Source organism: Hibiscus syriacus, unplaced genomic scaffold, assembly GCF_006381635.1.
Source record: "Hibiscus syriacus cultivar Baekdansim isolate YM2019G1 unplaced genomic scaffold, ASM638163v2 tig00001825_pilon, whole genome shotgun sequence".
Taxonomy (NCBI): domain Eukaryota; kingdom Viridiplantae; phylum Streptophyta; class Magnoliopsida; order Malvales; family Malvaceae; genus Hibiscus; species Hibiscus syriacus.
This window is the reverse complement of record NW_024061893.1, coordinates 882025-908986: the sequence shown is the minus strand read 5'-3', so window position 1 is coordinate 908986 and position 26962 is coordinate 882025. Positions and strand designations below refer to the sequence as shown.

The 26962-nt window shown below is 35.4% G+C and overlaps 2 protein-coding genes and 2 pseudogenes across 3 annotated transcripts; 3 read left to right on the top strand and 1 right to left on the bottom strand.

The window, feature by feature from the left end:
- Positions 1–1394: 1394 nt before the first annotated feature.
- LOC120136471 lies at positions 1395–2525 on the top strand (annotated as a pseudogene).
- Positions 2526–11475: 8950 nt separating this feature from the next.
- Positions 11476–21269, top strand: LOC120135869 (probable leucine-rich repeat receptor-like protein kinase At1g35710). 2 transcript variants are annotated; one of them, XM_039152046.1, is made up of 2 exons: positions 11476–11487; positions 19895–21269. In XM_039152046.1, the coding sequence occupies exon 2, from the start codon at positions 20090–20092 to the stop codon at positions 20777–20779; it is 690 nt and encodes a 229-aa protein (XP_039007977.1). In that variant the 5' UTR covers positions 11476–11487; positions 19895–20089; the 3' UTR covers positions 20780–21269. The 2 variants fall into 2 exon arrangements, with proteins under 2 accessions (XP_039007977.1, XP_039007981.1); XM_039152050.1 differs by lacking the exon at positions 11476–11487 and adding an exon at positions 19493–19843 and having other exon boundaries at positions 19918–21269.
- On the top strand, positions 20836–22717 carry LOC120136460 (annotated as a pseudogene).
- A 217-nt stretch (positions 22718–22934) lies between these two features.
- LOC120135844 (transmembrane 9 superfamily member 10-like) lies at positions 22935–26015 on the bottom strand. The gene is given in 9 exon segments (XM_039152026.1): positions 22935–23222; positions 23224–24102; positions 24105–24257; positions 24349–24499; positions 24600–24712; positions 24803–24911; positions 24998–25107; positions 25189–25353; positions 25793–26015. Coding segments are annotated over 9 exon segments (1917 nt in total). The 5' UTR covers positions 25904–26015; the 3' UTR covers positions 22935–23096.
- Positions 26016–26962: the final 947 nt, after the last annotated feature.

Below are 26962 nucleotides of genomic sequence, written 5' to 3'. Positions count from 1 at the left end.
CTACATGCCAGTCCACAATCTCGACCAACAATGCAACAAGTTTCTCAGGAGCTGTCAACTCGGAATCCACCCCAGTTATGCAGTTTCACACAATAATATTTAGCCAACTGCTTGACTCCAGCATTAGCGCAGATTCTGCATTTCCTTGATTTCCCATGCTTTCATCACTTTGTTTTACAATTAGTTTGTACTATTTATGCTCTCCTTTTGAGCTTGCCGACCAGAGATGCTTTCCAAGTTTAAAGGGCAAGTCCCAAGTGGTTGTGTCTGAATCTTGGATACATCGAACTAAATATATAAATAATAAATTAGCATAGGCAGATTAGATATATGAATTGATAATTTCTTTTATTTTCCTTAAGGAAATTTTTGAATTCTTTCTTGACAGAATGGAAGGGATAACAGAGAACTATATGCTTGTAAATACATGACTTCCAATTCTAGAAGAAATTGCCAAGGAACCTTTATGGAGAAGGTTAAGAAAATTAACAGTTTCATTGTTCAAAGATTCAAAACTGAAACCAAATGGCAACCAGTTGATGTCGTGCGTTTCTGATTCTATATTGGGTAATTTGAACATCCCAAAAGTAGAAGCCCATATTAAACCATCCGTGAATTCTTGAGAACAACCCAAAATTCTTGAAGAAGCCCATATTAAAACCATCCGGGCCGGGAGCTTTGTTGCTATCACACGATTGTAAAGTCTCCCTATTTCTTCCTCCGTGAATTCTTTTTCCAGAATATTACTTTGCTCCACTGAAATTTTTGAAAAATTCATCTTCATCTTCTACTTCCAAAGTAGAACTAGAGTTGTAAATTCCAAGAAATGGTCTTTGACACAAGCTTTGATGACAGATGGATCTTGAGTTATCTCTCCATGACATTCAAAGCATTCATGGAATTCCTCTTTCTCCTAATCAACGCACAAGTATGAAAAAATCTTGTATTACGGTCCCCTTCCACCCATCTAGCTCTCGATTTTTGAAACCATATCTGTTCTTCAATCTTATACAACCTCCATAATTCTGATCTCATATTGATCAAATCGATCCTCTGTCCCAAACATATGTACCTTGCCTCTGCTGCAGGTTTACCTCTTCCAAATGAATCCTCTTTCTAAATCTGTAATCTCTACAGAAGGAAAATGGTCTCTCTTCCCCACCCATTGTTTTATCGACAGTTTAGTAGATTTCAGGATAGATAGAATTCCTGCTTTCCTCTGATCAGACTTGCATTCTTTAACAGTAGACTCTACTAAATTCTGGAAACCGTCCTCTTCCATCAAATTAAAAGTTTGAAAGGTTTCTTCCCCCAACTGACCCCCTCATTCTCCAGAAAAACAGCATTATGATCTGACACTGACCTTGGCAGCAAGTATTGTGTAACATCAGGAAATGCTTCTAGGAAATGACATCAACGAGGAACCTGTCCAGTCTAACATAGGTGGGTAAATCCTGGTTGTTACACCACGTGAATCTGCCCCCATGTAACGGTAAATCAATTAACCCTGTATGTTGCAGAAATTGGCTGAAAATCCTTATTGAACTTCTGTTGGAGCTCTCCCCACCTTCTCTTCTTCAGAATGCCTTCACATGAGCCCCGCTGTATATGTTTCCAACCACCAGAGTTTTTTAGACATCTATACACTTCTTTCTCTTGGAAGAAGCTACAAGTTTATCAGCAACCGGGGTATTTTTCCCATTATTGGGTGGGCCATGTCTATGATGGGTATAATTCCACTAAAGCGCATGGACAGCAGAAGCCAGTTGGTATTCCTTTTCGCATTTTCTGTTACCATTCTTTAGATTGCAATATAGGATTGATCTGTTTTGAGTGTCTATTTAGATGGCAATTCACGATCAATCTATGTAATATTATCTTTTAGTGTTGCATGCCTGGTTTATTTTTTTCTGTAGTACGTGTTTGAATTTTATTACTACTGTGCATGTAGGAGTGTCTTAAGAGATGTATGGATCTCGTCAGGAATGGCGCCTCTGTCTTTTTCTTTCCAGAAGGCACACGAAGTAAGGATAGGAAGTTAGGTGATTTCAAGGTGAGATCATCCTATAATTCTATTGTTTGATTGGTCAATTAAGTCATTATGGAAAATCAGGAGGATTTTAAAATGCAACTATTGATTCAAAAGCTCATTATTTTTTCTTGGTCATAATTCGCAGAAAGGTGCATTCAGTGTTGCTGCAAAAACGTGGGTTTCTGTCATTCCTATAACCTTAATTGGCACAGGCCGAATCATGCCTGCAGGAATGGAGGGTGTCGTAAATTCAGGATCTGTGAAAGTTATTATTCATAAACCGATCGAAGAAAGTGATCCAGAAATATTATGTCAGTTGCTAGAAACACAATTTTAGATACGCTTAAGCGTCGAGGCTGAGAAAGTGACCACTATGACACCTGTTTGATTTTCTGGCTCATACTTAATCCTTTGACGCTGACTTGAGGAATATAATAGAAAGGTACAGAATCTGACCCTTCATGATCACTGTGTGATTTATTTTATTATTTTGGGGAAAATGAATAAGGTGCTGTTGTGCAGTCTTTTTCCTGTTTTTCTTGTTTTAGACTTCAATATGTTTCTCTTTGGGAAAGAAGTGACGTCTCGTTATAGGACATCCTATTGCTGTTGAATATGGATCAAGGTTGTCCTTTCAGAAGTTGGTGAAGCATGTTCACACATCAGGATTTTTTTTCTTGAAGTGTGATTTCTTCTTTGTTGAACTGTCTTTCTGCATGTTTTATAATTCCGAACTAGCAATGTTTAGTAATATATGATCAACTACTGCCTTAGTCGCTCCCATTTTGATTTGCATCTGATGGACTCTGAGGGATATCATGTTTGTGGCGGATGATCTTATTGATCTCGACGATAACAGTTTTAGGCTGAAGTTGGACAAATGCAGCCTGAAATTGGCATCCAAACATTCTGTTATTATCATGTCTTGCATATAGCATGCTGTGGGAGAGTCCCTCACAAATTTTGCTGTCCTTTCAGAAGATGATGTATTATTTTCTCAGACAATACTTGCAATTTGAGGCAATAAATACCATGAAGAGTTTCATATTCTCATGCCTTTCTTTCTTTTCCCTTCTTCATTATATTCTTTTATGTTTTATATAATGGCATGGCGGCCGGGCTAAGATGATGTGTTTTACTAAGGCTCAGCAAATGCAAGGCGTGCAAGCAAACTTTAACTTCGTTCGCTTAATCCCTTTTGACCACATTGATCTTTACATTCATACATTCATATATGTATATATATATGGATACTAAATGATATGTTAATGAAGTTCTTTTTAGTAATTTCACTAACGTGAGATTAAGATAATTGTCAGAATTGTTTATTTTATTATCGACAAGAACTCGTGGTTAATCTTAATCCCAGAGTTTAACCCCCTCCCTCAAACAATTTATGGATTTTTCTTTAAAAAAAATGTTTTATTTTATTTATTTCATAAATATTTAAATTTTGTATCATAATATAATCCTAAAGCATTCTAATTGTAATGCCAAGTTTCGGATTTTGGTCCCTAAATCAGCGAATGTCAAAACCGACGACAACCATAAAACTGAAATCTTAGGGACAGTTCGATCATTTTGATGCCCTTCTCCTTTATGTCAGACGTTCTCGCCAAGTTGTAGTTTCACCTTTCTATTTCTCCTACCAATTTTCTTCCTTTTTCTTCTTATTCCTCCTCATCTGTCGCGCGGCGGCCTAATTGTGATTCTCTTTTTGTTTTTTGTTTTTAGTTTATCTGTAATTTATTAAATTCAATTTTTTAAGTCTACTTCAAGAATTTCTCCGAGTCTTGCTTTCCTACTCTCAATTAATTTTCTTTGACATTAGTTCATAATGATATGCGTATTGCGTAGAACCTTTTTACTTATTTTGTTGGTTGGATTCTAATTTTGCTTTTTTTTTTTTATAAAAAAAATTCTGATTGTGTTACTTAATGTAGAAATTAGGCATTCGTTTGAACAAGGAATTTCCGATCAAGAAGTCCACCATTTTCTTTAATTGTTCCTTTCATTGCGTTCTAGTGAATGTTTCGTTCGATTAAGAGCTCACTAAAGCGACTAATTTGATTCTTAGAATACTGAAAATGTTGACAATACTTGAAGAGAGAAGCGAATCAATTCAAATTAACTGCCATTTTATTTCTAATGATATAGAGCAAGGAAAGTGGAGACTTTCACTGAAATTATTGTTGTTACTTTTGAGTTGCTGTTGAACTGACGACACATGCTGGAAAAAGGCTTGTAACGCAGTTGATAATAATGAATGCAATACAAGTTTCTTCTACGGGAATGAGAAGCTGAAGGCTTAGGACATATGGAAGGACATGCACGACTCTGTTCTAAGAATAAGTCCCCAGCTGATGATAATAATGATGATCCTCCATTTGATGTTGAAATCTTCAGTGTTCACACAGACAGCATCTATTGGAAATCTACATTGTGACGACAGGCCTTTGATCAACTCTTAATGTTGTAGCTGTAACAGTAAGAACTTAAAGCCATTTGTGATTATACGTCTCCATGCTTCTGTTTGACACGTTTCTGAGTGGAAGTTATATTCATCTTTCCCATTTATTTCAACTCATTCCTAGCGTGTTGTACTTTGTAGTATTTATAAAATATAATCTTGTGCTAAACTTGCATGCTTGTTCATTTTCAAATGACCTTAAGAAAATAGAAATATGTGTTGTAATTCAGAAGGTATTTGTTAACTGTCTATTAAATTTCAGCTAAATCTAATGTCAAATGATCAATTATGTAAATGATGCTTGCATGGCTCTGATGTCTTTTTATTTATTTATTATTATTTTAAAATTGAACATCATTTTGCCTCTTCTACTTGATTACGAAGATTCTATCATAACCATTTTTTAGGTTAAAACAATTAATATTATTTTTTAAAACGATTATGATTTTATTTGGAAAAAAATTGAGGATTTTGGATTAATGGAATTAAATCGAATAGGAGTCGCCATCGACCTTTGGGTTAGGTAGGTCGAATACCTAAAAACGTTTTAAAACAATTTTAAGAAAAAAAATTTATAAGACAAAATTTGGTATGCGTTTACCACGAATAGAGTCGCCATCGACCTTTGGGTTAGGTAGGTCGAATACCTAAAACGTTTTTTAAAACAATTTTAAGAAAAAAAAATTTTATAAGACAAATTTGGTATGCGTTTACCAAAGATTCGATTAAATGGATCGGGAGTCGTTACGTGGGGAATGATGAGCATCCCCCACAATGTCAAAACTGGTACTGTGTCGCTTACACGTTGTCGTAATGGTGAAAATGATAGATCGAATATAAAGTTAAAATGTGACCATTTATTGAAATTTAATTAATTTGCTTCGAATTAATAAATGTTAGGAAAAATTCTTTAATTCAAAAAGAAATCTCGAAATTAGTAAATCCATCGGAAAAACTAATTTCAACTATTTCTTATTAGTAAAGAATATTCCATCATAAATAAATATACGAATCGAATATAAAGGAAAATTGACGATTTGCAATAGCATATAATGAATTAAAATAACACACATTGCATCATAAAATAAATTAATTAGTACATAAACTCAATTTATTTCAAGTTATTATGTCTTTAAAATGCCGTACAGGATCGCACTACTTCGACCAAGTGGTACTTTCCATGCTCATTTTATGAATACGTGTTTGAAACACATTCGGATGCGTAAACCTTTAATCAGTACGAGATACACAAATATTACGAAGGCTAATTTAAAATTAAATTAATATGAATGAGATAAATAATTAATGAAATAAGCAATATATAAACATACAAGGATTAAGAAAAAATAATTAAACACATAAATATAATATATATATATATATATATATAATAATAATAATAATAATAATAATAAACATATAATAACATATAAATAACATATGAATAACGGTTTGAACTAATAATAAAACATTAAAAAACAAAAGGACGAAATATAAAAGGAATAATAAACATAAATATGTAATAAACACCATAATTTCACTTACAAAACCAAAACAGTGACCAAAATGGGCTAAAAGTGAAATCTAAGATCTATGATACAACTCAAAATTTATCTTTCAAAATAATATTAAGGACTGGAACAAAAGACAAAAAATTCAGGAACCAATCATAAATACAGATAAATTCACTACTAGACAAATAAGGATCTAAATGAAATAAATCATGAATTAATAGCCTAAAATAGACATTAAACCAAATTTATATTAAATAACAGATAATGATTAAAATACAAACAATCAATACTTGAAGCTAGAAATTAAAGGATTCAAAGTTCTATTCATGATAATATGAAAACTTAAAAAAATCTGTGCTAAAAGTAAAATATCAAATACACATATTAATATAAAAGCTAGGACTAAAATACAATAAAAATAAACATGACCCCTTTATGCAAAAAATGCCTAGTCTTCTTGTGAAACGATGTCGCACAACAGATGGTAACCATATTTATAGGGTTGTAAGAACCCTAAAATCATTTGCATATCTCGATCGAAAAACAAAGGAGAGAAATTCTCTCCCCCAAACCCACGAGCAGCGTCGCCTCACGGCGTTTCCACTACCTTCTCGGTGGTTAACACACAAAATAACCACCCCAAATTACTCTCTTGCTTCCTATAACCTAAACCCCAAAAATCTCAACCTAAAAACCAAACCCTTAAAGACAAAGGGATTACCTTGACTGCTTAAGACGGATCTTTCAACTTCGGTGGACAGGTCAATGGTCATTTCTTCTCGGTTTTCTTTCAAAAAAATTTATCTCCATTTTCTGTGAAAAACCTGAATGAATCCTCATTTCTCTCATTATGTTTTTATTTCCCTTTTTGCGATGGATTTGATGATGATATCTAGAATAAGGGTATGGGTTCACTGAATTTACAGGATTAAATCCCGTAAAAATCAGGGTTTATGTTATATTTTATTTGGGGTTTTCAGACTTGGGGTTAAATTTGATATGTTGATGACATTTACTTCACTGTGTGCCCAGATTGCTGATGACGGCCGGCTCAGGATTCACCATCGGCGACTCAAGCATGGCTGGGAGATGGAAGGCCAAACGGCGACGGTGGCTGGTGAGCTAGGGGATTAGGGTTAAAACCCTAATTATTTAGGGTTTTAAAACCCTAAGTTTTGAATCGGGTCGAATCTTGGGTCTGGATCTGGGCTGGTGGGTTGGATATTGTAATCTGTTTTGGGGCTGCCTGTATCAGATGGGCTTCAAGCCTGCAAAAAATATAATGTAATATAATAAATAATAAAAACAATAATAATAATAAATTAAAATAGGAAAGACCCGGACAAAAACGAGTGTATACAGCTGCCCCTCTTTGCACATCTTGTGTTAACAAGAATAGGGCAAAAACGACAAGACAACACGTTTTTGTCTGGTTTCTCTCCTTTTTTGCTTAGAAATTGGATAAGGTTTGTCGTTGGGACGACATGCTCATACGCAATGAAGAGTTCGGGTCGTCTAAGGGTGACATGGTTCCTACGTGATGAGGAAATCTGGTCGAGGGATGACACGACTCATACGTGATGAAGAGTTCTGGCCATCTTTAGGAAGGGTGATAACTCGGTTCCTACGTGATGAGGACGACTGGTTATCTAGGGGGACACGGCTCATACGCGATGAAGAGATCTAGTCGGGGATGACACGACTCATACGTGATGAAGAGTTCTGGTCATCTTTAGGAAGGGTGATAACTCGGTTCCTACGTGATGAGGACTGCTGGTTATCTAGGGGTGACACGGCTCATACGTGATGAAGTGATCTGGTCGGGGATGACACGAATCATATGTGATGAAGAGTTTGGCCATCTTTAGGGATAATGATTTCAAAAGAACCCGACTCAAAGATGATGTTTCAAAAGAAACTGACTCAAAGATTGTAAATTTTATTTCCAAAGAAACAGACTCAAGGATTTTTCTCAAAAGAACAATATCAAAGGTTGGTTTTCATTAAAAATTGTCTCAAGAGACAAAATTGTTTTTAAAGAAATAGAATCACATATGATTTTGTTAAGAGACACAATCTCAAAGATTTTTCAAAAGGAACAGACTCAAAGATTTTTTCTCAAGAAAAACTGTCTCAAGAGAGACAAAACTTTATTTCAAAAGAAATAAACTCAAAGATTTTGGTTTCAAAAGAAATGACTCAAAGATTTTTTCATGAAATTGTCTTAAGAGAGACAAAACTTTGGTTCAAAAGAAACAGACTCAAGAATTTTTCAAAAAAAACAAATCAAAGATTTTTATTCAAAGAAACAACTCACAGACTTTTGTTTCAAGAGAAACAAACACAAAGATAGGTTTATTTCAAGTGAAACAATCTCAAAGATGTTTGTTTTAAGAGAAATTGTCTCAAAAGAGACAAACCTTTGTTTTCATAAAACAAACTTAAAGATTTTTCTTCAAAGGAACTATCTCAAAAGAGACAATTTTTTTCCCCAAAGAAACATACTCAAAGATTATTTCAAAAGAAACTTTCTCAAAAGAGACAAAATTTTGTTATCAAAGAAACATACTCAAAGATTTTCATTTTGTTTTAGGTGAAACAGACTCAAAGATTTTCAATAAAATCCGTCTCAAGAGAGACAAAGTTTGTTTTAAAAGAAATAGACTCAAAGATCCTTTGTTTCAAAAGAAATGACTCAAAGATGATGTTTGTTTCCAGTGAAACAAATTCATAATTTGGAAAATTGTCTCAAGTGAGACAACATTTGTTTTAGAGAAATTGTCTCAAACGAGACAAAATTGTTTTTAGAGAAATTGATCTCAAGTGAGATCAACTTTGTTTAATGTGAAAACAAATTCGAAATTTGTATTCTCAAGGAAAAATGTCTCAAACGGAATTTGTTTTGAAAAAAATAACAATCTCAAGTGAGATTAATTTTTGTTTCAAGTGAATCAAATTTGAAATTTGTATATCAAAGGAAAAAATGTCTCAAGCAAGACGAAGTTTGTTTTAAGAGAAAGTGATCTTAACTGAGATCAACTTTGTTTAATGTGAAACAAATTCAAATTTGTATCTTAAAGGAAAAAATGTCTCAAGTGAGATGAAATTTGTTTTGAAAGAAATTGTCTCAAGCGAGACAAAATTTGTTTTTAGAAAACTGTCTCAAGCGAGACAAAATTTTGTTTCAAGAAAAACACCCTCAAAGGTGATAAAAAGTCTGTTTGTTCCTGCATGTTAAGGAAATATCTTGATTGTTAACTTCAGGAAGCCAAATCATTCTTCTTCAAGTTTGAGACATCTGGTCATTTCCGAGCTTTGATTTCCTAAGAGATCAAAATGATGCATTTTTTACTGACTATCTTGGATGTTATGATGGATGTCAAGATGAAATTTATTTTGTTTATTTTGTTTATTTTTTTAATTTTCCTCAAGTAAGGAGAAAATTATCTTTAATATACATGATAAATGTTTGATGCAAAGATGCAAACTCATGTAATATGTATGTATATGTTGATGTATGTATGCATCGATGTATGTTTTCTCGATCTAGAAGGAGAATAGTTGCGAGAGCACTCTTCACTCTATCTTTGATTTATTTTGTATTCATTTCCACCAGTGTGTATTCTTGCAAAACTCAACCTGAGACAATTTGTTTCCTTGCCCTAGCAAATTTTGTCCCAAGAATTGGCTTCCCTTGCCCCACTTCGATCTTGAGCTTTGGAGAGATATTCGTTGAATTCCAAGATATACTTCCAAAGAACTTATCTGTTTAAAAATGTTTTTCTTCTTTTGAAAACAACTTGACGAAGAAAAAATATGTGGTTTTCATTGTCAAATGAACTAAATAATTCCCTTTCTTTGGCTTCACATTGGAGCAAATCACAACAATATGAATTCATTGAATATAAAAATCAAAAGCTCTTTTAATCTTTGATAGCTGCAAATCTTTGACAAATATCAAGATCGAAAGGTTGTTTTTGAGGTTGGCTACCTAAATTCTAAGGTTTGTTTCATCAATTGGTCCTCGTGAAGATAATGACATACCCTCTTTCTTGATTTTGCATTTAATCGGAGGCGAACAAAATGACACAACTAGCATAGTCAATTGCTAAACTCTTTAGAACACTTTTGTTTCAGTTCTCTGAAATTTCCATTTGTTCAAGCTTCGTAGACTTACCTAGTCAAGGTAGTGCAGAAATATCGGTCTAAAAATAAGATTTCTGAGTGCTCGTGTGAAGTCGACTATAACAGGTGTTCCTCAACTCCCTTAGTCCATATTCACCGAAACTTCTTATTTAGTAATTTTGATTTAATTTGCCATTGCTTGGCTAGCTGGATTCAGCTTTATTGTACATATATTTCATAATTGCCTTTGTATGGCTAGCTGAAGGATTCATGTCATCACAAAGTCTTCGACTTGACAACCATAGTGGAGCAAACACCGAATTGCCAAGTACCCGATTAATGTCATGGTTGAATTTAATCTATTCATAAAGACAGGGCTTTCGAGTTTCCTCTATAACCAATTGCTTTAGCGGAATAGCTCAACTTTATTGTATACATATGCAATATAATTTTTGGGTATACGAATTCCATTTCTTAAGCTTGCTGATGAGAACCTGTTATAGTCTTAGTTTGTTGAAAGTCAGAAAATCTCATCGTTAGAGTTCAATTTCCAAGCAACTGACCCAAACTAGATTCACCTACTTGACCATTCCATCTGAAAAGACCATGATCATCATAAACAGAAGTAAGAACCAATTAGTTTTGCAATCACATCTGCTAGTTGCCCCATTTTGTCTGCTCCTAACACATACCTGAATGCCAAGACTTTAATTGGTTATACATACGAGGAGATAATTAGCTCGGTCCCTGCAAGAGAGGGTATATATTCTGGTGGATATTTTAGATCAAGGGGTCATTGTTTTGCAAGGTTCAATCTTGTCATTTGTCAAAGATTTACAACCTCAATTATTAAAATATTTTAATTAAAATGATATTTAAAGAATTCAAGATTAAAAAAGATTAAAATTTTCTCATTGTTCATTTCCTAAGAATGAAGCATTTTATTGAGAATGTTCAAAAGTCAAGTGATTTGCAAACATTTAAACATAAAAAGAACAAAAGAAAAACAAATTCAAACAAGATGTCATGCATGAAATGCAACAAATCTCCTGATGGGTCATGGCCGACTTCCAATCAGAATGCCCCATCACACATTGAAACATTAATGCCCCTGAATCGATCAGATCTTGGACCTTGCGCTTCAATGTCCTACAATTCTCAGTGTTCCCTGAGCTCCCAATGTGATAGCTGCATATGGTGTTAATATCATGGCCTTCAGGATATGGGGCTTTTCTTGGTTTCGACTGAACTGGAGTCACCAGATTCATCTCAACTAGCTGGGAGCAACTCCTCATATGTCATTGGAATTGTACTGATGTGAGTTTTTTCATAGAATGTCTTATGAGGTTTGGTCCCCAAACTAACTAGATAAGATCTCAATGTTAATCTCAGCTCTTTCCTCATTGTCGGTACGACTAGTGCCTCATATCTGGCCATTCTTGATTTCTCTTTCGATCATTCTCCACACATGACGATGTTAGAGAAACTCTTGGTGGCAGCTCCTATCATGTAGTCGATATGAAGACTTCAAAGTATCAATGAATAGAGTGATGAACTCTCTTTCAGTCATTGGTGGATGTACTTGAGATGCGACATCCCTCCATCTTTGAGCATATTGTCGAAGTTCTCACTATTCTTCATCTCTATATTCTGTAGCATTGTTCGATCAGGGGCCATATCAATCATGTGCTTGTATTGACTCAGAAAGACATTAGCCAAATCCTTCCAAGAGCGAATTTGAGTACGACTCAGTTGATTGTACCACCTTGAAGAGGGTCTAATTAAACTGGCTTAGAAGCAGTGAATCAACATCTGATCATTGTTTGTGTACCCAGTCATTCTTCGAATAAACATCGTGAGATGGGCATTAGGCAGCTGGTTCCACTGTATTTTTCAAAGTCGGGCATCTTGAATTTGGGCGAAAGCACCAAGTTAGGAACTAGTACTAATTCTGTGCATCTATTCCATAGTGAGAGCTCTGTCCTCTCATTCCCTGGAATGTCTCTCTACATACTATTTCAGATTCTCCGGGATTCTCATTGTTGGCTCTCTTCATCTCATCAAATTTGACATACTATGATTAGTATAGTGATCCCGAGAACCTAGAATAGTTACTGATTTTAGTGGCGGAAAAATGTGCTTGATGGCTAGAAGCTTGTGGGGTGAAAAATTATTTGGGGACTAGCATAAGCTATCACACATTTAGAGTTTCCTCTGGTCAAGGAAATCTTCTCTTTGCCTCTCTCTTGGTTGATCCCAGCCAACTTTGATACCATTTGATCCATTAGGTCGCTTTGATTTTGCAAGATACGGTCCATGGTGGCCTTTTGTACCTACTCCATTTTAACTTCCCACTCTGCTTGCATCTTTTGCAAACTCTCTTCCAGCTCTTTCTTCAGTTGCTCGAATTTTGCATCCATTCTCAGTACTATGCGAATGCAGTTGCACATTTAGAAACATTCCTCAAAGTTTCCCATAAGGTAGGATTAATGCGTGTAAAAACACTTAAATGAATGTTATGCAGAATGCAATGATGCAAATGCAAACACAAAATGTGATCCCAACGATGAATATCGTAGAATAATTTTCACTAGAAATAAAACCTTCACATTACAAGACAATCTAATTTGCAGACATGCCTTCGCTTAGATGTTGAATATGAAGTGGATCGCTGCTTCTTCTCGGATATTCGTCCTCGAAAACGATACCCCTCAAGCGTTCTCTAATCTAACTCCGTTACTGCCCGACGGTATTGAAGCAAGTGCGTCGCTCCTTGATGGCTGGCAATAGAATGCTCGTAGATAAGAACCTACTGCGGGATTACCCTCGACTCAGTGTATCATCGTCTTGAATGTTGCACGATCCTCGAGCAAGTCTCCTTCTTGTATTATGAACCCTTTCAGCCCTCGATGCATGTCTGTATATGTGACTGCTTGATTGAAATTTTTATCTCTCCTTGTGAAATTTCTCTTGAATATCCCCTTGTAGATCAATATTTTCGCATTATGTCATGACGATGCAATGCAAATGCAAATAATGATGACAAAATGACACAAACAAATGAAACAAATGAAAATAAACAAGTTAGTGTGCACAACAAAAGAAAGAAATTAATTAGTACTGATAAATAATTGATATAGAAAAATGTAATTCAGAGATGAATAACACATACCCCGTCATGATATCTACTCGAAAAATTTTAATAGACAGCAATCCTACCCGGACAGGCTTTCTACCCACAATGATCTATTTTCAAGAAATTGGTCCTAACCGCATGGTATCTAGTTCGCATGCTTTTGTTCGGAAAAAAATATTCTACGAATTTAAAGCAAAAGGTAAAAGTTTAGAGTCGTTCCTCCTTCGTGTACACCTATTGGGTACCTACTGACAGACAAAGGTTCAGTATGACTATACCTAGGGGATCGTTCTACGGTTCACTATATGCATGATTTCGGCTCTAACGGGAAAAAAGGGACTCGAATTGTCCTTGATGTTGGTGCCCCTTGGGCTTCTAAACCCTCGATCCTCACCCATTACAGGTTTCGAACGGAACGAGTTCAATTCGAGGGAATTCACTACCTTATACCCATACGAGGAATAAATCCCTACGAAGGTATAAGGTATGTATCCCTTGGGTTATTTGCTAAAACTCATACGAAGAATAAATTCTTACGAGAGTAAAGCATTCACCCGACTAATTTGGATCAAAGTTCGTGTCTAGAGCTTATGTTATGCCAATGTTCGTGATGTGTGTGAGGAGGAACGTACCTACTTTTGACTCAAAGGAAAACGAAACAAAAAAAAACTTGATAAAACCTTGACGAATCTGAAAACAAAGATTAAATTGTTAGTATGACAGATAAAAATGAAGCAATTAAAACTTCAATAAACGAATCAAGTTAACTAAATACTCAAACTCATAATTTCCACCAAACGACTATGTATAAGCGACTTTACAGCTTGACTCTCATAAAAAAAGTCCCCATAGAGTCGCCAAGCTGTCATAACCATTTTTTTTAGGTTTAAAACAATTAAATATTATTTTAAAAACGATTATTTTATTTGGAAAATTGAGGATTTTGGATTAATTGAAATTAAATCGAATAGGAGATGCCATCGACCTTTGGGTTAGGTAGGTCGAATATCTAAAAATGTCTTTTAAAACAATTTTAAGAAAAAATATTTTATAAGACAAAATTTGGTCTGCGTTTACCAAAGATTCGTTAAATGGATTCGGGAGTCGGTTATGTGGGGAAGGATTAGCACCCCACAATGTCCAAAACTGGTACTGTGTCGCTTACACGTTGTCGTAATGGTGAAAATGATAGATCGAATATAAAGTTAAAATGTGATCTATTTATTGAAATTTAATTAATTTGCTTCGAATTAATGAATGTTAGGGAAAATTCTTTAATTAAAAAAAAAATCTCGAAATTAGTAATTCTCCATGGGAAAAACTAATTTCAACTATTTCTTATTAGTAAAAGAATATTCCATAAATAAATATATGAATCGAATATAAAGGAAAATTGACGATTTGCAATAGCATATAATGAATTAAAATAACACACATTGCATCATTAAAATAAATTAATAGTACATAAACTCAATTTATTTCAAGTATTATGTCGTTAAAATCGTACAGGATCGCACCACTTCGACCAAGTGGTACTTTCTACGCTCATTTTACGAATACGTGTTTGAAACACATTCGGATGCGTAAACCTTTTAATCAAGTACGAGAGACACATAATATTAATACGAAGGCTAATTTAAAATTAAATTAATATGAATGAGAAAATAAATAATGAAATAAGAATATAAACATACAAGGATTAAGAAAAATAATTAAACACACATAAAATATATATACATAAAATATATTATATATATATATATAATAAAAACATATAATAACATAAAAATAAACATATGAATTAAACGGTTTGAACTAGGATAAAAAATGACATTAAAAAAACAAAAGGACAAAATAATAAAGCATAAATATGTAATAAACACCATAATTTCACTTACAAAACCATAACAGTGACCAAAATGGGTTAAAAGTGAAATCTAAGATCTATGATACAAACTCAAAATTTATCTTTCAAAATAATATTTAAGGACTGGAACAAAAGACAAATAAATTCAGGAACCAAATCATAAATACAGATAAATTCACTACTAGACAAATAAGGATAAATGAAATAAATCATGTATTAATAGCCTAAAATAGACATTAAACCAAATTTATATTAAATAACAGATAATGATTAAAATACAAACAATCAATACTTGAAGCTAGAAATTAAAGGATTCAAGTTCTATTCAGTGACTAATATGAAAACTTAAAAAATATGTGCTTAAAGTAAAATATCAACATACACATATTTAATATAAAGCTAGGACTAAAATACAATGAAAATAAACATGAGGCCTGAAGTCAAAGATTTCAAAATTTCATTAATGACCAGTTACAGAACAATACAAACGTGGGGGACTTAAACTGAGATTTACCCCTTTATGCAAAAATGCCTAGCCTCCCCTTGTTGAAACGGTGTCGCATAGCCTCCCCTTGTTGAAACGTTGTCGCACAACAGATGGTATTTAACCATCTTTATAGGGTTATAAGAACCCTAAAATCATTTCATATCTTGGCCAAAAAATAAAAGAGAGAAACTCTCCCCCAAACCCACGAGCAGCGCCGCCTCACGGCGTTTCCACTGCGTTCTCGATGGTTAACACACAAAATAACCACCCCAGATTACTTTCTTGCTTCTTATAACCTAAACCCCAAAAATCTCAACCTAAAAACTAAACCCTCAAGACAAAGGGATTACTTGGCTGCTTAAGACGGATCTTTCAGCTTCGGTGAGCAGGTCAATGGTCTCAAAGGTAAGGCTTTTTCGTTTCTATTTTTTGGTTTTATCGATTTAAAAACTTTATTTTCTTCTCGGTTTCTTTAAAAAATCTATCTCCTTTTCTCTGAAAACCCCGAATGAATCCTCATTTTCTCTCCGTTCTGTTTTTATTTCCCTTTTCTGTGATGGATTTGATGATAATGATATCTAGAATAGGGGTATGGGTCTCACTGATTTTTCAGGATTAAATCCCGTAAAAATCGGGATTTAGGTTATATTTTATTTGGGGTTTCAACTTGGGGTAAGTTTGATACAATGTTGATGACATTTGCTTCATGTGTGACCAGATTGCTGATGACGACCTGGCTCGGGATTCACCATCGGCGGTCAAGCATGGCTGGGAGATGAAAGGCCAAACGACAACGACGACTGGCTGACTAGGGGATTAGGGTTAAAACCCTAATCTATTTTAGGGTTTAAAACCCTAAGTTTTGAATCGGGACGGATCTTGGGTCTGGATCTGGGCTGGTGGGTTGTATATTTGTAATCTGTTTTGGGGCTACCTTGTATCAGATTGGGCTTCAAGCCTGCAAAAAATATAATGTAATATATTAAATAATAATAATAATAAAAAAAACACAATAATAATAAAAAATTAAAATAGAAAAGACCCGGACAAAAACGGATGTCTACAGATTCTTCTGTATGTTCCTCAATGTCTTTGCAGTACCCTTAGACATGGGGCTTCAAACTAGTGCTGATCCTGGTGAGGTTATACTCTCATAGCACTTGCACTTTGGACTCATCCTCTTTGCATTAGTGACCAGAAACATGCAGATGAATTTTCATGCTTTATCTAACCAATGACTTACTTCGGTGAAACTTTGAAACCTATTGACGCTCCAGTGGTCTTCTGGAATTGTCGATGTTGTAAACATACTTAACTTCAATCTCTTACCATTCACTAGAAGAAATGAGGATCAAGAGGAGGACTCCGAACAGAGGACGCAACATTGGGCTTCCCCAGTACCTTAGGAACGAGTAAGACTGTTTGACCAATATAAGTGGTTGGAGAGTGGAGACACACGGTGTTGAAGAAGAAAACTTGGTTCAAAGCCTTCCAAAGGATCTAAGGAGAGATATCAAGAGGAACCTCTGTCTGGCTTTGGTGAAAGGACGAGACTTATGTGGAGCGGAACTTCTAAAGTCAAGTGATCAAATTGAATTTTTTAAAATTTAGTGACCAGTTTTATCGGGAGACTTATGTGGATAGGAACTTCTAAAGTTGAGATCAAATTGAAATTTTTTAAAGTTTAGTGACCAAAACAGGAATCAAGTAAAAGTTGAGTGATGAAATTTGTAGTTTATCCTATATTTATTGGTTTATAGATTAAAATTTGGATTATCTATCAAGTATATTGACGGTGGAAATTTTTTCACAGGCAGGATTGAAATGGTGAAAAATATTTTATTATTTTTTAAATATATAAAGGACAATTAGTATGATTTTAACATAGTGAATTTTGTTTTCATGCTTACGAAATAATAGTCATTTATTAATTTATTTATATAAATATAATTGTAAATGAATTGACTTCCTTCCCAAGGAGAGATACATTAGAATTCTCATCTTTTCCTTTCTTTTATTAATTTTAATTATCCAAAATATAAATATATCCTTCTTTTTTATAATCTTTCAACTTTGTTTTCCTTTCTTTTCTCCGTCTTTATGGAGTATTGTTTATCCATAGGGATTTCATGTTCACTTGTGGCTATAAGCCTATAGGCAGTTGGATGTCGGTGTGGAAACAAATATCAAAAGTCAGGCAACACCGTCCAGTTGACGGAAAAGCTTCACATGACAGAATCAAACGTTAAGATCCCAAAAAATGGGTGGCTGTCCCACCGGCATAAAAGTCAGCCCCAATAAACACGGTGCGTCCTGGTCCTGGTAAGTTGCATGATTGAAATGTCAAAGAGGAGAGAAAAGTACGTTGCCTATGAATGTATTACTTATTCTTCGATTATCACATCAGCAACTACTTTCCCTTTAGAGTTGAGTGTAACCAATACATGCCTTACCAATTTTAAGCTATGGTATCTTTTATTAGCAAGTTAACATCTTCATCCTTCAAGGTCTTCTCTCTTCACCTTTTTTAAATATATAAAGGACAATTAGTATGATTTTACATAGTGAATTTTGTTTCATGCTTACGAAATAATAGTCATTTATTAATTTATTTATATAAATATTTAATTGTAAATGAATTGACTTCCTTCCCAAGGAGAGATACATTAGAATTCTCATCTTTTCCTTTCTTTTATTAATTTTAATTATCCAAATATAAATATATCCTTCTTTTTTATAATCTTTCAACTTTGTTTTCCTTTTCTTTCTCCGTCTTTATGGAGTATTGTTTATCCATAGGGATTCATGTTCACTTGTGGCTATAAGCCTATAGGCAGTTGGATGTCGTGTGGAAACAAATATCAAAAGTCAGGCACACCGTCCAGTTGACGGAAAAGCTTCACATGACAGAATCAAACGTTAAGATCCCAAAAAATGGGGGCTGTCCCACCGGCATAAAAGTCAGCCCCAATAAACACGGTGCGTCCTGGTCCTGGTAAGTTGCATGATTGAAATGTCAAAGAGGAGAGAAAAGTACGTTGCCTATGAATGTATTACTTATTCTTCGTTTATTATCACATTCTCAGCAACTACTTTCCTTTAGAGTTGAGTGTAACCAATACATGCCTTACCAATTTTAAGCTATGGTATTTTATTAGCAAGTTAACATCTTCATCCTTCAAGGTCTTCTTCTCCTTCTTCACCCTGCTGCGGTTTCTTCTTTCCATGTCTTTGGTTCAGTTTCCGGCACTTTTAGAGATGAATCACCTACAATACAAAAAGAAGCCGGTGCTCTTCTAAAGTGGAAGGCCAGTTGATAATCAAAGTCGGTCTTTCCTCTCTTCCTGGGATGGAATGGCCCTTGTAACTGGACTGGGATCATTTGTGGAACTCTAGAAGGGTAGCCAGTTAACCTTTCAAGTTCCAGCTAAAAGGTACACTTCATGGTTTTAGCTTCTCTGCTTTCCCCGAACTTACTGTTCTTGATCTAAGCTACAATTATCTCAATGGAACCATTCCATCAGATGTCGGTACCCTATCTAGATTAAATACCTGGACTTGTCTTCCAATTATCTTTCTGGAATATTCCATTTGAAATAGGAAATTTAAGCTCTATTTCAGAGCTTTACCTGTTTGAAAACACCCAACAGGTTCGATCCCCCCTTCTATTGGAAATTTAACCGACTTATTTCAACTTGTCTTTTTGAAAATAAAATTTCGGGGTCCATACCAAAAGAAATCGGAATGCTAGGTTCCCTTTCATGGCTTTATTTGTTCAATAGTATTTCCGGTGAAATTCCTGCTTCTATTGGAAACTTAACCAACTTATCTCATCTTCACCTTTTTACAATAAAATCTCGGGTCCATACCGAAAGAAATTGGAATGATGAGTTCCCTTACAGAGCTTTATTTGTCCAATAATAGTATTACCGGTAAAATCCCTGTTCTATTGGAAACTCAACCAACTTGTCTTTTCTTGAACTTTTCGACAATAAAAATCGGGGTCCATGCCTAAAGAAATTGGGATGCTAGGTTCTCTTACAGAGCTTTGTTTGAACAACAATAATCTTACCGGTGAAATTCCCGCTTCTATTGGAAACTTGACGGGCTGGTTGTCTTTTCTTATACAAAAACAAGTTTTCTGGTTCTGTGCCTCAACAAATTGGAATGTTGAAGTCCTTGAATAAACTTGATCTCTCTGATAATAATTTGGTCGGTTCTCTCCCCCTCTCTGTTGGAAACTGACCAATTATCCTTCCTAAGCCTTTTTAATAATACAATTTCAGGCTCCATACCAAAAGAAATTGGAATGCTAAGTTCCGTTGAAGTGCTTCATCTGTACAATAATAGTTTTACTGGTGAAATCCCTGCTTCAATAGGAAACTTGACCAAAGTATTTTATCTTTATCTTGGCGGTAATAACATTCATGGTTCAATTCCGCAAGAGGTCGGAGAAGAATGAGATCTCTCACTGACCTTTACTTGTCAGAAGCAAATCTCTCGGGTTTAATCCCTGCTTCTATAGGAAACTTGAAAAATCTGATATATCTTCACCTTTTCTCCAATGCGCTGTCAGGATTTATTCCTTCCAGTATCGGAAACTTGACCAATCTCATTGAATTGGTACTGGATCGCAATAAATTAGCGGGCTCAATTCCTCGGGAACTTGGTAAGCTCCAGTCCCTTGGTGACTTAAGGTTGTTCAGCAACAGTCTCAGTGGTTTCATTCCGGCAGAGATGAACAATCTTACAAGTTTGAAACATTTTGAATTATCTGATAACTACTTGATTGGCCATTTACCACAACAGGTGTGCCTTGGCGGAGTACTTGAACATTTTAAAGCAGAAAACAACTATCTCACGGGTCCAATCCCCAAGACCTTGAAGAACTGTACTAGCTTATATAGAGTTCGGCTTGAACGCAATCAACTTACTGGGAATGTATCTGAAGATTTAGGTATATATCCGAACCTAAACTATCTTGATCTGAGTGATAATAAATTGACTGGTGAGATATCATCAAAATGGGGTCAGTGCCACAAGCTAACAAGCCTAAGGATCTCGAACAATAATATCACCGGTGAGATCCCTCAGAACTTGGAAAGGCAACTCAGCTACAATCATGTGACCTCTCTTCAAATCATCTAACTGGGGGCATTCCAAAGGAACTGGAGAGCTAAAATTGTTGTTCAACCTTGTGTTGAATGATAATCATCTTTCAGGCAGTATTCCTCCACAAATCGGATTGCTATCTGGTCTTGTTAGTCTTAACTTGGCAGCAAACAAGTTAATGGATCCATTCCTAAAAGTTTGAGTCAGTGTGAGAAACTTTTGGAACTGAATTTGAGTGTCAACAGATTGAGTGGAGGAATTCCGTTTGAGGTTGGCGGTTTATCTTTTCTTCAAGTTCTTGATATCAGTCATAATTTGCTGACAAGTAAAATACCGGAGCAAGTTGGGAACTTTAAATCTTTAGAAAAGCTGAACATATCTAACAATATGCTCTTCGGTTTTATTCCCTCAACTTTTCATGATATGTTGAGCTTAACATCTGTTGATGTATCCTGCAATCAGTTGGAGGGTCCTCTTCCAGACAACAAGGCCTTTCGAGAGGCTTCATTTCTGTTCAGAAACAACAAAGGCTTGTGCGGAAATATCAAAGGTTGGAAGCATGTTCTTCAATTTAAACCATAATGTTGATCGAAAAAGAATAGCAAAATTGTGATTGCATCTATAATCCCTATTTTATGCACACTACTACTTGTATTTGTTGTCTTTGCGATTCTTTCTTCTTCAACGAAGAGAGAGGAAGATCGACAACAAGCCAAGGATAGTAGTAAGTGATAACATGTTTGCAATTTGCAACTATGATGGAAAAGTGATGTACGAAAGCATAGTTGAAGCAACTGAAGAGTTTGACTCCAAATACTGCATTGGAGTTGGGGGATATGGCAGCGTTTACAAGGCACAATTGTCGAATGGTCAAATGTTTGCTGTGAAAAAGCTTCACCCACTTCCGGAAGGTGGGGTGGCAGATCAAAAGCTTTTAACATGAGATTCAGGCCTTAACTGAAATACGCCATCGGAACATTGTGAAACTTCATGGTTTCTGTTCGCATCCCGACACTCAATTTTGGTATATGAGTTCTTAGAAGGAGGAAGCCTGGAGAAGTTACTAAGGAATGATGAACAAGCAATGGAATTTGATTGGATAAGAGAGTAAATGTTGTTAAAGGCATAGCTAATGCTGTGTCCTATATGCACCATGACTGCTCCCCTCCTATAGTCCATCGTGACATTTCAAGCAAGAACATTCTGCTAGATTCAGACTATGAGGCTCATGTTGCAGACTTTGGCGCTGCCCGGTTGCTAAATCCTGACTCCTCCAATTGGACCCAATTTGGAGGCACTCTTGGTTACTCGGCTCCAGGTATTTTTTCTTTTGTTTCTTTACATCCCTTTTTTTCTCTTTAGCTGTAAATGTTCTGAATTTCGTTGAAGTAAACTGTTCAATACTAGCTAAAGTCGTACTCATGCACTTGAGCTCGCCTTTTCTTTGTAGAGCTTGCGTATGCTATGCAAGTGAATGAAAAATGTGATGTCTTTAGCTTTGGAGTGGTGACATTGGAAATACTTATGGGAAGGCACCCTGGGGATCTAATATATTTCCTGTCATCATCATTTTCTTCGCTCTCACCATCATGTTCATCATCGGCGTCATTCGGTAATTTACTACTGAAAGATCTGTTAGACCAGCGTCTTCCATCTCCTAGGAAACGAACAGCAGCGGCAGTGGTCACAGTTGTAAAACTAATATCTCAATGCTTACATGCCAGTCCACAATCTCGACCAACAATGCAACAAGTTTCTCAGGAGCTGTCAACTCGGAATCCACCCTCAGTTATGCAGTTTCACACAATAATATTTAGCCAACTGCTTGACTCCAGCATTAGCGCAGATTCTGCATTTCCTTGATTTCCCATGCTTTCATCACTTGTTTTTTTCCAATTAGTTTGTACTATTTTATGCTCTCCTTTTGAGCTTGCCGACCAGAGAATGCTTTCCAAGTTTAAAGGGCAAGTCCCAAGTGGTTGTGTCTGAATCTTGGATACATCGAACTAAATATATAAATAAATAAATTAGCATAGGCAGATTAGATATATGAATTGATAATTTCTTTTATTTTCCTTAAGGAAATTTTTGAATTCTTTCTTGACAGAATGGAAGGGATAAACAGAGAACTATTATGCTTGTAAATACATGGATACTTCCAATTCTAGAAGAAATTGCCAAGGAACCTTTATGGAGAAGGTTAAGAAAATTAACAGTTTCATTGTTCAAAGATTCAAAACTGAAACCAAATGGCAACCAGTTGATGTCGTGCGTTTCTGATTCTATATTGGGTAATTTGAACATCCTTGTAGTGAAACAAAACTAGCAATTTTCCTTAAGTTGCAATAGCAGATCAATCAATCTTCACAGACGAGTAGATGAGCCTTGTGAACCAGAAGCAAGCATAGAAACCGATTGTACCAGTGAGGACGAAGAATGCGTACGATACTATCAACATATAACCAAAGTATAAAACCCCCAGATACTGGTTTTGTGATCTCAAGCTTTGTAAAGAAGTAGAAAGCAGCATAGAGGAATAAGTAAAGTGCTGAAGAACCCGAAGTCAAGTATGACCTCCACCACCATTGGTAATCCTCACTGCATAGCTGGAAGTAGCAGAGTACTACTGTGATCTCGGCACAAGTGACAATAATAATGACAAAGACAATGAAGAGGAAGCCAAATATGTAATAGAACTGATGCAACCATATTGAAGTGAGGATGAAAAAGAGCTCAATAAAAACAGCCCCGAATGGAAGTATGCCCCCAATTAGGATGGAGAAGGCTGGGTTCATGTACCAAGCCTGTTCTGGAATTTGCCTCGGGATCTTATTAGTTTTCACTGGATCCTTGATTGTTGGCTTCTTAAAACCAAAATAACTACCCACATAAACAAGCGGGACTGAGATGCCAAACCACAACAATACCAATGCAAACATGGTTCCAAATGGCACTGCCCCGGAAGACTTCTGGCCCCATATTAGAGCATTCAGGACAAAGAAAATGGAAAACACTGTTGCAGGGAACATAAATGCTGTTTTGAGTGCAACTTTCTTCCATTTGGTTCCCTTGAACAGCTTATAGAGACGAGCTGAGGAATATCCAGCAAACAGGCCCATGAAGACCCAGAGTAGAAGCATGGCTGTTATTAACCCACCCCTATTTGAGGGGGATAGGAAGCCAAGGAGAGCAAAGATCATGGTAACAATAATCATACCACAAAATTGAACCCCTGTTCCAACATACACACAGAGTAAGTCAGAATTTGTTGGAGGCCTAAAAACATCCCCATGGACCAGCTTCCACCCTGTCTCCTCTTGTGCTTCTTCTTGAGTTTCGAGTTGGTTGTACTTGGAGATATATCCCGATAAAGAGTTCGTAGCATGATCATTGCCACCATACCCGAGAGGAAAATTACAATTATCAAAGAATTAACAATTGAGAACCAATGGATCTGATCATCAGCCATTAGAAGATAGGTATCCCATCGGGATGCCCACTTTATATCACTTTCCTGCAAGATGAAAACAAGCAGCTTGTTGATTAGAATGAAATAACACCATAGACACTAGCCAAACTGTAACAAGCAGCAAGGTATTGCTGACCTGGAACTCAACATCATATGTAAATATGATCTCCTTATTTTGTTCAACCTCTTGAGGAGATTCAGAACTAGTAACTGCACGTTTTGCATGGGGATCACAAGTTGTCAGACGAGTCTTCTCATTCCACTCACCCTCATATTCATGTTTAACACTGTGCGTATCAAAACGGCTTGTAAGAAAAGTAGAAAACGAAACCAGTGGTAAAAGTAGGTAATACATATGCCTCAATCATAAACAATATATTTTTTTACCTGAATGGTTTGACCTCAAATCCAACAATCCTTGCAGAGTCTGACAATGGATCCTTGTGATATTTGACTGTAAATGTCAAGTGATTGTTTATAAAATGTTTTTCTTCCTTGCTCTGCAAGAAACCAAATCAGCATTGCTTTCATTATCAAATGGAAATATAATAAAAAATTTCTAAACAGATGCTGACCAATCTAGAACTTACCCCCGCATACTGTCCTCTGAGACCAACATGATATCCATACTGATACACTACAGCATTTTCCTGATTGGGAAATCTTATGGGAACAACCAATGGAAGGTTATCCAAAATCCTGTCACAAACATATCATAAATATCAGTTACTACTCAAAAGAACAAATGGAAACTACAATTAAGATATCCAGAGTGAGATCCTCACATGTTAACTCGATACTCATCATCAATCTTCTCCTTGAATGCCTTTGCAGCTTTTTTATCAAGAATTTTACGACATACAATGTTGCACATTTGTGGTTCTCTCATTTTAAACTGCAAACAGAAAATCCATCTCAAACACTAAAAAACAAAGTACAGAAAAGAGATACAAGTGATTTTGGAGTCCAAACTCACCACGTAAGGAGAGTTTTCAATTCGATCACCGCGAAGGACTTCCCCAAGATTCTCGGCACTGTCAACTATATGCTCAGGCTGACAAAAGGGTAGGAAATAATAGGAATAAGGAAGTTGTGTTTTTGTTGAAGTCAGCTTATTCACTTTCACCAACAATATATCCCCCTGCATAAATGGAGGGAAAATAACATTGAACAAAATTACATTAGACCATCAGTTTGGTTAAAGCAAAGAGCCCGTAGATTGATTATTGAGCATGGAATATTCAGTAAGCTGTAATCAACATTCAAATTTCATAAATAGTCTTCAAATCCTATGCCAAATAGGCCAAAGAACTTGTGGTATTGATAAAAACAAAATTAGGCAGCTTTAAACCAAGGAAAACACAAACTTGAAGCTTATCGATCTTAACTTCCAAAGACTCGTCGTATCCAATTTCATTAAACCGAAACGGTGATTCTAGAGATCATTAAACGCAGATCTAAATGAAACACAATAACAGAATGGAGAATGCAAGTGAACCCAAAGATCCAAATCCAATATACATGATAATGCATGCATTAACATACATGCATGGCCCATGCATGCATGTGATGAAACTGACCTTTTGGAAATCTTCAGGGGCAACACCAGGAAGGTAGAAACAATGGGCTCGAAGGAAGAAGAGAGCTAACAAAGAGAAAATCCATGCGACGTTAAACTTAAGGCCCGCCATGGGTTTTAACCGGATTTAGATCCGTCGCCCGGATTCCCACTTTCCAGAGAAACTACAATGAAAAAAAAACCTTGCCGAGTTAAAATTTCTTGTTTGTGAAGGAAGAATGAAGAGAAAAAAGAGAAGAAAAAGGGTGGTTTGTTGGTAAACACGAGAAATGAATCCCTGGGGAGAGAAGTCTGAAACTATACGTTTATAGAGAGAACCCTCCCTCTCCTAGCCATCAACGGTTGGATTTAAATTCTCTGATTATCGATTTACGGTCTCGATTTTCATCAGGTTACCTTGACGGTGATTCTCTTTGAACAGTTGGGTAATAACTTCTTTCTTCGTTGTTAGATTTTTAATTCTCTAATTTTCATTGGTTTGCGTGTGATTTATGAGTTTGTTTCAGTCTATTTCTGAAAGGATAGAGACCATGAATAAATTTTCAGATTGAAGAGCCCGTTTTTATTCCACATAAATGCAAGAGACATAATTCTTAATATCTATCAATATTTTCCAGAAAAGCAAATTAGTTTGGACCTCTAAAACGTGTATGATTCTGATAGTTTTTATTTCTTTCTTTTCCCCTTAATAATTGACATAATCCAAACAAATTATTAAAGGGAGACAATCCAAGTAGGTCAGTTATCAATCTCTAGATTAGGTACAATAATCCAAGTATGAAGTATGCTTAAGGTGTTGGATTTGTTTAAATAAAAATTAATTTATTTTATTAAGGTGTCACATTATTAAATTAATAAAAATTAATATTTCAGTGACTAAAATAAATAGATAGCATAAATGATTAAAATTTAATAAATCTATATATAAGTGATTAAAATAAATAAAAATAAACAACACTAAAATAAAAATGATTATACTGATAATTAATCCTAAATTACTATTAAAATTTAAGGTAAAGGTCCCTCGATTACATTCACAGAGCATTGTTTTGTTGAGTCTTTGAACTATTAAAACTTATAAAATGATCCACAACTATAAGACAATATTTTGTTGAGTCCCTCGATTATTAAAAGTTCTCGACTATTAAAAATTAAAAATGGTCACCTGACT

Bases quoted from the DNA above. Each gene is read 5' to 3' on its own strand.
- LOC120135869 (XM_039152046.1), top strand. From the start codon at position 20,090: ATGAGATCTCTCACTGACCTTTACTTGTCAGAAGCAAATCTCTCGGGT.